This window comes from Telopea speciosissima, chromosome 10 (assembly GCF_018873765.1).
Source record: "Telopea speciosissima isolate NSW1024214 ecotype Mountain lineage chromosome 10, Tspe_v1, whole genome shotgun sequence".
In the NCBI taxonomy this organism is placed as follows: domain Eukaryota; kingdom Viridiplantae; phylum Streptophyta; class Magnoliopsida; order Proteales; family Proteaceae; genus Telopea; species Telopea speciosissima.
In genome coordinates, this window is record NC_057925.1 from 43,760,064 (window position 1) to 43,773,127 (window position 13,064).

General features: G+C 37.3%; 1 protein-coding gene across 1 annotated transcript in view; it reads left to right on the forward strand.

The window, feature by feature from the left end:
* LOC122643043 (CCR4-NOT transcription complex subunit 9-like) overlaps positions 1-13,064 on the forward strand; it is a 36,387-nt gene that overhangs the window by 3,118 nt on the left and 20,205 nt on the right. The window contains exons 3-5 of the mRNA XM_043836670.1: positions 3,730-3,819; positions 5,455-5,497; positions 6,391-6,497. Coding sequence (XP_043692605.1) covers positions 3,730-3,819; positions 5,455-5,497; positions 6,391-6,497 — 240 coding nt within the window. The remainder of the gene's footprint in view (positions 1-3,729; positions 3,820-5,454; positions 5,498-6,390; positions 6,498-13,064) is intronic.

A 13,064-nucleotide genomic window follows, 5' to 3' on the forward strand; every position in this document is an offset into this window, starting at 1 on the left:
GAATAAAGGATGGAGAGACATAAGGGGAATTATAACTTGGAACAAATTTAAAATAAAGTGTAAAAAAAGTAATAATGGGGAGAGGGAAATAATGCAGAAGTCAACCTCGAACCAGGGAAACCAGCGGGAGATCGATTGCAGCCAGGATCAACACGATAAAGAACAAATTAAATAACTAAAACTCTCTTTTTTTTATTGTTGTTTTCTATTACATATGAATGGAGAACATAAAGGATAAGAAGAAAGGAGAAGAAGATAAAGAAGAGAAGGGCGGGGGGGGAGGGGTAGGGGAATGGCTCTCTCAGCTTGGGTCTCTCACCCACAATTATCCCAGCTGTTGAAACATGGAATTTCTCCCATAATCGATGGCAACAAGGCTTGAAAAATCTTTTCTCCAAATCTGATCCTTCCTTACAATAGGGAGCCTATTAATAGCTTAGGCAAGCTGACAAAATAGAAGGTAGAAAATAGAAGCTTCCTAAAATAGAAACTAACTGAAAATAGAAAGTAAGAAATAGAAACTACTAAACCTAGCAACTAGTGACAATGACAACTTATTGAAAATAGAAACTAACTATAGAGACTACTAAGGCTTTATATATCAGCCTTCTAAAACAAAAGGAAGGACACTAAAATAGAAACTATTAAGCAGCAATAAAATCTGTTTTGTCTTGCTATCTTCAGTGGGGCCCACAGATTCTCAAGTATTTGCTTGGACTTCCTTCTCCATTCAAAGCTTATGGACCCGTAACACTGTTCATGTGAACAGTAGTTCGGGTACTGTTCAGGTCAACAGTAAACTTTTTTTTTTTGGACGGTGGGGGGGGGGGGAGAAGTAGTTTGGGCTGCTTTAGGTGACGCTCCATCGAACCAACAAAAACTTGGTACATCATCAGACCAGGCTGTCTCTCACAGCAGTCAAATCCACAACCTTGCTGGGCTGATTTTGGGGCTTGTTCCTACAGGTACATATGGACTTGTGATCTGCATCAGGGAGGGGTAATAAGGAAAGTGTGGATAAGGGAATCAGTTAAATCGAATTGGGGGGGGGGTCAGAATCGTCTTCACCTTGCACAAACAGAACCAGAGGGGTCCCGATGGAGAGAACTCTCTCTCCTGGTTTCGGATCGAATCGAAACCTCAGGTCAAGGATGCCATCACACTCTTGATTACAAATCACAACCACCCAAACAAGTAGTTGAGGAGTTAATATTCCACAATTGAAACCCTACCTTGCACAAACAGAACCAGAGGGGTCCAGATGGAGAGAACTCTCTCTCCTGGTCTCGGATCGAGTCGAAACCTCAGGTCAAGGATGCCATCACACTACTCTGTTGATTACAAATCACAACCACCCAAACAAGTAGTTGAGGAGTTAATATTACACTACTGAAACCCTTCCTGGTGGAAGAAGCAAACCAGACCTGCTATCGTTTGTTTAATCCCCCAATCCAGCAAGCGTTGGAACTCCAAACTCAACAAGATGGGTCGCCCCTTGGGTAAGTAATAACATTCCAAATATGAAGGTGAAAGAACTAGAGTAAGGGGATTTGAAGAGAAGATATAGTGTCTGTGTTTTACGCTAGACAGGTTACGGTAGTTTAGAAACCCAACAACATAGAAGAGAACGAGGACTGAAGAAGGAAAGAAGGAAGAAAGAAAAACAAAGAAGAAGGTGAACCAAATTGCAGGGAAGAAAGGAAGAAGGAACGAAGAAAAAGGAAGAAGGGAAGAAGAAAAAGGAAGAGGGAGAAGGCACACAAGCACAACCACACAAGGCTTCTCAAATAAATGCATTCCATATTCTTCAAACTGTCGATTATTCTCCATTGCATTACATATTTATAAAAAAGACTTAAAATTTTGAAACTCTTAACTAGGAAACTAAGAACAACTCAAATTGGTAAACCAAATATCTTATGTAGCTAAACTTCTAAAAATAAGATTATTATGACACTTCCCAGACCTCGCAGTGGTGGGAGCCTCGTGCACTGGGTACGCCCCTTTTTTGTTTTTTTTTCCTAAACTTCTAACAATAAGAATATTACAGCTCATCCTAATAAAGAAAATAAATATCTAATTATCCTCCTAGACCCAATTCCCAATTTGGGCTCGGTTCTCGGTCGGAACTCTCAAACAGGTTCAGCCCGGTCCAAGGAAGTGCTCCTGCATCAAACACTGTCATCAGGGGATCTGAATTTCATAGTATAACTACAATAATACAGCTTTCATTGATTGAGAAGCTCCTTTAAACTTGGGCTTGAAATGAGCTTTGGACATTGTTTATATTTGATTATGTTAATTGAGAACCTCCTCTGTCATTGTACTTAGCTTGTCTAGTGGTATTCGGGCTCTTGGGCTTTGAGTAGGACGTCGTCACACTAAAATTCTCTAGGACTTCATGTTTTAATGGAAACTATTTTGCTGGAATTGCTTGAAAGAAAAAGGAAATTGTATTTGTGTTAAAGACAAATTATTATACTGAAATACAATTCAAGATTCTGGAAAGTGACTTTCATTTCAATTTACCTATCTTCAAAAAGAAAAAAAAAAGACTTCCATTTGAAATTTTTACTGTTGTTTTTTAGAAAAATTGTGACATCTTGGTCCATAATACAATTGCCAGCCATGGACACTGTCCCCATATATGGATGGCTTCTTGTACTCATACATCCATTCCTAAATATGCTTCCTTGGTATATAGTCAAGAAATGAAACTTGAGTTTCTGGAGATTTTCTCGTGAAACAAATAGAGCCTTAAAAAATTGGCTGCTGAATAGGATGGAAAGGTTATTGAGTAGATAGGAGAGAGGGAATGGAACAAAAGAAATATGGCAGTTGGAATGACATGACATTAAATATTAAATTGATAAGAAGTTGGTGGTTTTTATTTTAATGAGGGTATCTTTCATTTCACTAGAAAAGTATATGTTGTACATTGGGAAGGATGCATGGAAAATGGGGCTCTTTCTAGTCATTCGTGGGCAGTATGTTCTCCCATCTTAAAACTGAGGCATGCACAGGTCACTTTCGCAAAAAACAAACACTGTACAAAGAACTTACATGGTCTTTCTCTCTTGTTCAAATGTCCATTTCTATTCAATATTTACTTGGTGTTTCTTTGCCACAAGGGTCCATTAACAGAACCTATACCAGCCCTGTATTAGTCTTTTGTTCAAAATATACTGGATTGCTTAGAGCGGACGTGTGACTCATGGAAATAATCTAATGTTTTCTTTGACCCAAACCCCCTCCCCCCCGAAAAAAAGAAAAAGAAAAAAAAGAACTAGGGCTTGTTATGAGGCAGATGCTCTGCATTGTAGTAGTGATACTAGTTTCATGAAATCTTGCTTGTTTAATTTATCCTATCTTTCATCCTGTGTGATATTTCTTTTTTTTCTTTGAGAATATACTATGTTATACTTCATACCAGTTTCTATAGCCAATTGCAAATTTTTTGTTTAAAAGATTAGCCTACTGCAAATGTTTCTATGTCACTTCAAAAAATAAATAAATAAATTGGGGAGGACTGGGAGGTGCTTGCTCTCTCAACTATCATTTGTACCTTAGGCGAGCTCTTTATTTTCCTTTAGGTTGTAGAGGACTCTACTATGTGGATTCTGAACTGAAGTTGAGTGAATTGTTGATTTGTCTTTGACATGCAGAGATTAATATATTAGTTTGATTTGGTGATTGATGACTAATGCCTAAATTTCTTACGAGTTGCAGGAGATAGTATCAATATACCCTGTTCTTTCTCCACCGACTCTAACTCCAGGTGCATCAAACCGAGTTTGCAATGCACTCGCTCTTCTTCAGGTTGATTTTGCTTTATTAAATGTCCAGAAGTTCTCTCAGTTATTTGTGCTTTGGAATCTTTGATCTTACCATTGTTTCCCTGACTATTTTTTTCATAATAACCTGTATTTAATGGGATGATGATTATAACAATGTTATATATAACTTTAAATTTTTCTCTTTAATTAATGAAGCCAAATTTGCTTTTATAATCGATCTTAGTTGTCAGTTTTGTTTCATTTTTTGATTTTTTTTGGCCGAGGTTTCTGTTTTTATGAAAAGACTGGTAAGTTTTAGGCATCTAGGCTCCAGGACGGTTATACCTGGAATCCATTCCATCTTGCCCTTAATAACTGCAATGTGGAAGTTTGGTTAAGGCTCAAGTTTGGTGAAGATGTTGTCCATCATCATCTACCCATGTTAAAAATTTCAGACCAGCTGACATTCATGTGTCATTACAGAGGTTTTAAAAGAGTTTGAAAAGTCGGAGAAGTGAACCTGACATGAACTCAATGGAACTATTGACAAATCAATGTAATGGAACCCTTTTGCCCTATATTTGATGATTTATAACTTCCCTTTTCGGAATTTAATTTAGGTCGGGAACCATAATTTAGGTAGAAAATTTAAAGATTAAATCCTCTGAAACCCATTAGCATTTGACTGTTGGGCATTGGCACAATTTAGGCATGTGTTCAAAACTTCTGATTCTTGCCATGATCTGATTGTATGGAGCCATAGCCTGCCAACTTCTGGCTACCGGTAAGTCCTAGGATGATGATTCAATGCAGATTTTTAGACTTTGGTGTCTTCTTTGGAATATACCCAAAGCGAGTACATTGGAAATTGAAAGGAAAATCTGGGAGAACTACTGGTTTATGAATTTGATCTAACAAACACAACAACCCAATCTCAAATCCTAGAAGAAGTTAGGTGAGAAAAGAAAAATCTGATACTGTTTTATTAAAATTGATTAAAGAGTATGATAATCCTTAATTACTAAAGACATAGAATACCCCTAAATTAAAAATGAAATAATGCTGAAACAGGATAGCAGTCAAGACTCATGACATGGACTGCTTCTGCCATAAGGATTTTTCCGTGTTCTAACTCTACTCCCAATTGCTTTTCTGAGCAAAAGTGATTCAGATTAAGTGATTTTGGCTCATAGGTTTGGCCTGTTAAAGCCCCTTTCTTCATCTTCTTCTTAAATGGCTCCATATGCTTTCTTTTCTGTAGTGACAGCTTGAATTTGATTCACATCATTCTTTTTTTGTTTTGTGTACATTGAACATTTACATCAGCTATGGTGAAGCACCTAGTGGCTGTGGTAGTTTGTCAAGAACTATTAAGATGGGGAAGTACTGTTGTACACTACAGGAAAGATGTTTTAATGTTCAATGCACATGGGGAAGTGAATGAAAGGGCAAAGGGAGATAGCTCATCAAGTCATTTAGTGTTGGTTTATTGATGCTTGATGCGATGTTCATGCTACTTTCTTGTATTATTCTCATTGCATTTGGAATTCATTCATAAACAATTTATGAATTGAATTATGTTTGTCATGTTTTTTTGGTTACACCTACCTTTGTCATTTTGCTCAACCAACTGGTGCTTTTATTCTTTAATTGCTTTAATTTCTGTTTTTAATTACAGTGTGTTGCTTCTCATCAAGATACGAGGACATTGTTCCTAAATGGTAATGTTCTCCCCTAATCCATCTTGGCATATATAATGGCTCTCCTACAGAGATATTGTTTTTTAATTTATCAGTAAGGTGAAAAAGGAAGAGACTTCTTATGAATTCTGTAATTGTCTATTTATTGCATTCTTCTTTTACATGGAAATGGAGTTTTAATGTCTTTGGATAGATCATACTGAAGGGTAGGAGCTTTGTTTGTTACTTATTTGTGTTTATTTTTTCTTTTAATAGGCAATTGATTCTTTTTATTCCTTTTATTTTATCTGTGTTTAAGACAAAGTAATCTTTATTTGCCTACCATTTGAATAGTTGTGTTTCTGGAGTGCTGTTACCTCGTCTGTAGTCCCTGCACCATTGAAATAATGCAGTTGTAATTGGGTGATCCTAGAGGTTAATTTTGAAAAACAGCTACAGAAGCTTTATATTTTGATCGAAAGTCCTTTTGTTTGGATTGGTTAATTTTAATGTTGTACTGTGAAACAAATATTGATTAACAATTATGTTCGTTTGCATTTGTTTAAACTCTGTATTATTTTCCTTGACAAGTGAGAAATCCTTATATGATTTCTTATGTTTCATTTTCCAATTTCTACTTTTTCATGCCTGTCAATGCTAGGTAGCTCTCTGTTTATGGCATCTCTCTAAGTAGATTTTCTTTGATTCTTCCAGTGTGGTAGGATTTATGTTGGTAACTACTTTCTGCTGACTTTGTTTTAGAGTTAAGAATACTAGTCTTCAGAGAATGTTCCCGTATCTATTGTAGGCAGCTGACTTATGATGCACAATATTTTGGACTCATATCTTTTCCATGGAGCTGCATTAGATGTTAGTTTAGTGAATATGTATTGTCATGAGGAAGCTGACTAGTTTGCATTTTCCTCCTTGTGCAGCCCATATACCTTTATATCTGTACCCTTTCCTCAATACAACAAGTAAGACAAGACCTTTTGAGTATCTGAGGCTTACCAGCTTGGGTGTTATTGGTGCCCTTGTAAAGGTATGCATGACTAATGGTTCTATAAGTCGTGTATGGTGTTGTTTTAACTGTATAGAATGATTGGTTATTATGCTTTTTTTTTTTGTCCTTTTGAGTTATTTAAATATCTTGATTCTTAAATTACACAACACATTTAATATGTGATGTTGAAGTACAGTTAGTGAGTTTGTAGGAATTTACCTTTGATGGATATTAATGCTCATAAACCTGATACCACTGATTGATCCAGGATCATTGACTGAGCTAGTTTTACCCACTAATAGAGTTTTTTCTGTTCTATTTTATGTTGTATGCATCATAGTTTGAAAACTCGTCTCATTTCAGTGTCTTGACTAGGTCGAGACAACCGAAACCTCGAAATTTGTCGCCAAAACATTGTATTTTTTTTTATGAGTTTTGCTTGGCCATTTCAGGGTGCAAAAGGCCGAAATGAGCAAAATACCGAAACAAATGACCGAAGAAATTTTGATGAAATGGTTCATTTTTTAGATCGAAATGAGCGAGACTCCAAAACGATATGACTGAATTTTGGTCAAAATATTGTCTGTTTTGGGTTTCGACATTTCATATGATGTTTCGTCTCGGGGGGTTTGAAATTACCGAAATATTTAAAATTTTGGCAAAATTTCGCTGAGTTTTTGAACTATGCTATACATGCATCCTTGCAAAGGGAAGATTAACTATGCAGCTGCTCAGGACTACAGGAGAGATATTTCCCTAGTCCTAGTCATAATGGTTCTGGACTTTTGGGTTAAAATGGTAAACTTGTGAAGAAACTAGGGTTCATGAAATAATTAGAGAGAAAAAAAATCCTGTATAGGGTTTTGGATACTTAAATTGAGAATTAAGCTGAGGTTTAAGGCTCTGGATTTTATGTTTATGGGGAACCAAATTCTGAGGTTTGTGGTGATTGAATATTAGGATTACAAATGCTGGCCAATCTGTGTGAGTCTTTTGAGAGTGATATATGTTGGCTTGTGGGTTCTTGTGAGATCTTGAACTAGCTAAGTGGGTGGGTGTGCTAGAAGGTTGATGATCAAGTTCAAACAAGGGTTCTATTGGAGGAAGGAGATGGTTTCTGCTCATTGGGTATAGTTTAGACAAAACTGAAAATATGGAGAAATTGGAAGTGATAACTCTTATCGTTATTTTTTAACTTGTAGAAACTGTATGCTTATCTGTATGGTCTAGTTTCATTTGCAAATATACTCTTTCTTAGACCAAACTTAGAGAAAAGTAACGTTGGAAAGAAGAGCCTAAAGGTTGGAACTCTTTCAAATGTCATGCTTACAAAAAACTTGTCATTAACTCCAAAGGGACTTTACAGTTGCCTGTTCAGTCTAGCAATTGGGTATATTGACAGAGCTTCTGAAACCTTCTCTTTCCTTCTGCCATTGATTTCATCTGCTGTCCCTCCTTAGCTCTGATACCAAATAATTTAGAATCGATCTTGAACTAGTAAAGCCAGTGAGAGACCAAGCACAATAGGATCACATATAGGGACAAACCAATATTAAGAACAGAATTCGCTAATACTCTTTTTTTTTTTTTTTACATATGAAAGTAGATATAAAAAGGACATGACCAAGGCTTCACCACCTTGCCTGCAGGAATGGAATCACCACCATGACCCAACCTATTGAATCACTATAGTAGGGTCTGATTGGAATCACCACCAATCACCTTGCATGTAGGAATGGAATCACCACCATAACCCAACCTATTGAATGACTATAGTAGGGTCTGATTGGAATCACCACCAATCAGGCTCTTGGAATCACCACCAAGAGTTTTTAGTTGTTACAACTTCAGCACTGCAACCTCTCTTGACCGAACCAAAGAAAAGCAAACTTTATTTCTCGACTGTCTCTTCTATGGAGTGGTACAATGTTTAAATTGTTACACCCCTGCCCGGTGCATAAGGGCCAAGTGTGACTGGATGTCTCTGACATCCAACCAACCCCCCAGGATCGCAATTGCATAACCTATTTACAATAATTATCACAATACAGAATTTGAACGCAGCGGAAACAATTTAAATAATAGAAATAATGGCAATAATAGAGAAGACTAGTGATAATGCATTTATATATATAACACTGAAGTTTGAGTTACATTGATAGATTCACATAGTAACCCAAAACAAAAAGGGGAGCAAGATCTATATAATATTAAGTATACAAAAGTGATTTATAAAACAAAAGAGTGGGGAGATAGCCTGGTCTGTCAGGCACTTCAGGAGAATGCACAATCATCACACGAGCACGAGACATCGTGCTCCACAAACAGCGGAGTATCAACTCCATGAACAGTAGGAGGGTCCTGAGCGGATGTAGCTCTCACAGGAACAGCCCAGGCTAGTGATAATGCATTTATCACCACCAAGAGTTTTTAGTTGTTACAACTTCAGCACTGCAACCTCTCTTGACCGAACCAAAGAAAAGCAAACTTTATTACAGATGTAGCTCTCACAGGAACAGCCGCAGCAGAAGAAGTAGTATCATCTGAAAAACATAAGGATCCACAGGGGTGAGCTCCATTGCCCAGCAAGGGAAAACACACAAGAATATGCAAATAGTCCATGATGAATGACCTAAGTTAAGCATGCTCCTAACATGGATACTCGGTCTCATGGGGTATAAGTACTACTGTAATAGAATGATAACCTCGGTCCCGGAAGCACATAACCAGATGTCGGTCACCCGAGCGAAACCATTCTACTACGGTGGAGACCCGACAGCTCAGGCATTACACATCTGACGCTAACGAACTCCCAGTGACTAACCCTACTGTTTATTCCCATTCTTGTAATGTTCTTTAGATATGAGACAGTGAATGGCATTCCAGAATCATCCCTTCAGACCTACCACGGGTTATCCAACACCTCTCCCCAGTTGGTAAGGGCCGTAGTACTGGGTTCATGCCAATCCTAACCATATGCATCTCTAATATGATGACAATATGCATTCATAAGAATAATACAGTATCTGTCCAATAACATCATCATAAATCAAGTAATTCCAAGAACAAGTAGTATATGCAATGCATATGAGGATGCATCCTAATTCATGCACATCTAATGCAAATAAGTTTAAAGCTAACAAACTATATGAATAGAGTATAGGAATGATGCATGGTATGGCAGTCATAACAAAATAGAAATTAATAGCATAAACACTCCAAAATTAAACTCAAATTCCCTTACTTGAGATTGTAGACAAGCCTAGCCAGATAGAATCCCAAAAACCCAAGTAATCCACACCAAAATAGAGTAAAACAGTCCTATATAATCATTAAACAATGAGTATTAGATAGGGTAGAAGTCTAGGTCAAAACCCTATGGAACCAGTCCAACAAACACAGCAGAAGGGGCAGCCGGATGCAGGCTGCCAGAGGGGCCGGACATCCGCCATGGACCTGCAACTCCATCCGGCTGCCAAGTCAGAATTGGGTTTTTTGCTCCAATGGCCTGGATCCTTACATGCATGGATGGATCCAATTTCAGGTTTTAGGGTCCAACTAAGATGGGTTAGAAGTGTTGGGTTAATTAAGCCCAAAATCACCTTCCAATTTGGGGATTTGTCAATAATTGTCTAATTCCTAAGCTTGGGACTGAATTGGGTTTAATACCCAACAGAATTTATAAGAAAAGAGAGGAATAGGTCAATTACAGCAATCATATTCAAGGACCTACCTGAAATTGGAGATGTAGATGGTGATGGCAGCCTCTCTTTTCAATTCCAAGTTCAACCTCCAAGTATTAGCTCCAATCTCCAAGTTTAAACCCTTCTTCTCCTTCTTTTCTTCTTCTTTCTCTATTTCCTTCTAAGCTCTCCTAGCTGAATCGATTTCAGTTTTTTAGTATTGGAAAGAAATGAAAACTAAAGCTAAGTGTTGTATTTATACTAAATTCTAACTAAGGCTTGTTTGTCTAGTTCTAATTAGAATTCGTTTTGGAAATTTATTTCCTTAATCTGATTTTATAGAATTTAATTACATAACAGCCTATATCTAAGTCATACAGGCTATGTCATGTGACACGTACAGGGATCCAGCTGAGGTAGACTATGGGAAGCTGAATCCCTCATTGGGATGTGGGTCCCACAAGGGTAAGTTACCATTCTGCCCCTAATACATAAATTAAACAAATAAACTAAATATAAACCTATAGGAATAGTATAATACTTACAACTCAGTCTATGAAATGGAGAGTTTCTGCATATGTGCATCCAAGCATGTCTGACACATGTAGCTCGGAGGCAGGCAGCCTGCAGAATCCTCAGAGTCAAGAATAGCTTGCTGTGATGACTCCCGGAATCCTCCATAGGTGAGTCAGAGAATTGGTTTGCATCCTCCACTGATGCAGCCCACAGCATCGAAGCAACCATCGACATTGAACTAGAACCTGAAATCACACAAGTTCCAAAGTTCAAATTTACAGTGGATTTCACATAAATAAAAGACCCAAAGACTGAAAATAGCAAATAATAGAACTTTCCCTATATGGACAGCACTGCTTAAAAAAGGTAACAATAAATATACTAACTATTAGTTAGCTATTAATTTAGAAACCAGGGAACTATTACAATAATAGGAGAAAGTAACTACTAGGAAAGCATTGTAGCAGATCTTCAAGATATTCCAGCAGATATCCTCATAGGACCCCACACAATCTTCTAGAAGATCTCACACAAAGCATACGCAGGCTAGCCTGACCTTGGCTGGAACCAGGACCAGAATCAGAACCATGGGAAGTGTTTGGACCCAGGTTCTGGCCTAGGACCTGAGTTTGGGTCTGCTGTCTTCTTTTCCTGTGCATATAGGCCTTAGGCCTCTGCATCAATGCTAGACTATCCTCCTTCAAATTCAAACTCTCTCTCCAAGGGGTTACTGGCCTTGAAAGAAAGTTTTCTTAAATCTCTGCTGGAGGGTGCACAGCACACCAAAGATGCCATCATATGTCTCTGTAATAATTCTGTTTCAAATTAAAAATGTGAATACTTGGAAGCCGAAGTTTTTAACATAGTTGAAGATTTGATTTAAGCCCTTATTTGTTTGCCAATTACAATTGGGTTATATCAAGGATCAGCTTTAAATCCTTATTTGTTTGCACTTATCATGGATGATTTAACCAAAGACATTGAAGATGTGGTTCCTTGTTGATGATATTGTTTTGGTGGATGAGACAAAAACAGGGATTAATGCCAAGTTGGAGTTATGGAGATCAACCTTGGAATCAAAAGGTTTTAAGATAAGTAGAACGAAGATAGAGTATTTGGTGTGTAACTTTAGTTACACTAGGACAGATAAATGAGGTGGTGAAAATTGATGAGAGGGAGATTCCACAAAGTGATTATTGTATGCATCTGGGCTCAATGATAAATAAAGAAGGTGATATAGAGAATTAAAATAGGATAGATGAAGTGACGAGGTGCGTCCAAAGTATTGTGTGATCGATTTATTCCTTTAAAACTTAAAGGAAAAATTTTATAAGACAGTCCTACGACTGGCTATGATGTATGGTGTGGAATATTGGACAGCTAAGAAGCATCATGCAAATATACTCAGTGTAGCGGAGATGAGGATGTTGAGATGGATGTGGCAAAATTAGGAAGGATAAAGTAAGGAATGATCATATCAGAACTGATTTGGGAGTAGCTCCGATACATGATAAGCTACGAGAAAGTCATTTGAGGTGGCATGGCCGTGTTTAATGGAGGTCTTTGGATGCTCCAGTATAGAGAGTGATTTGATTCAGGATGAAGGAACTAAAAGAACCAAAGACAGACCTAAAATGACCCTAGGAGAAGTGGTGAGGAAAAACATGCATAGTTTAGGTCTTGTATCTAGTATGACTTCAAATAGAGCTGATTGGAGGTTAAGGATCCATGTAGCCAACCCCATATAGTTGGGATAAGGTTGAGTTGGTGTTGAAAATTTGATTTGCAGGCTTTTGGTAACCAGATCCAACCTTGATAAACAATCCTTTTTTTTTATTTTTTTGATAGAATCATAAAATGATATAATTTTATTGGGCTCGTGGCCAAGACTAGATACACATGGCAACATGAGTATACAATACAGTACACGATACACAAAATCCACTGCTTAGGGGACCCTCTGTCATTTAAAAGACCTCACATCACAAAATTGGGTATGGCATGATTGTTTTGTCGGGGTAGGTCATTTCGACCCGAGTTGGTCATTTTGACTCCTATTGAAATTAAAATATTTCATCGAAATGGGTGAAATCTGTTGAAATGGTCAAAATTTGGTAAAATTTGCGGAAACGAGGGGAAAGAAGGGAAATGTTATGAATACATGTATGAAGGATTAGATTTAAAGAAAAAGAAAAAGAACACTCAAAGTGTTAGGTTGGCTTTGCATCCTATTTTGCTTGTGTAAGCATTCAAACATTGCTCAAATCTAGCAAAAAAATTAACCAAGATGATAAGATTTAAAAGCATACCTCTTCCTTGAAATTTCAACCCAAACATCTCTATGCAATCTTGTAATAGGAGCTTGGATGAGTTTGGAAGAGGTTTTATTCCCCAAAGTTTTGTAATT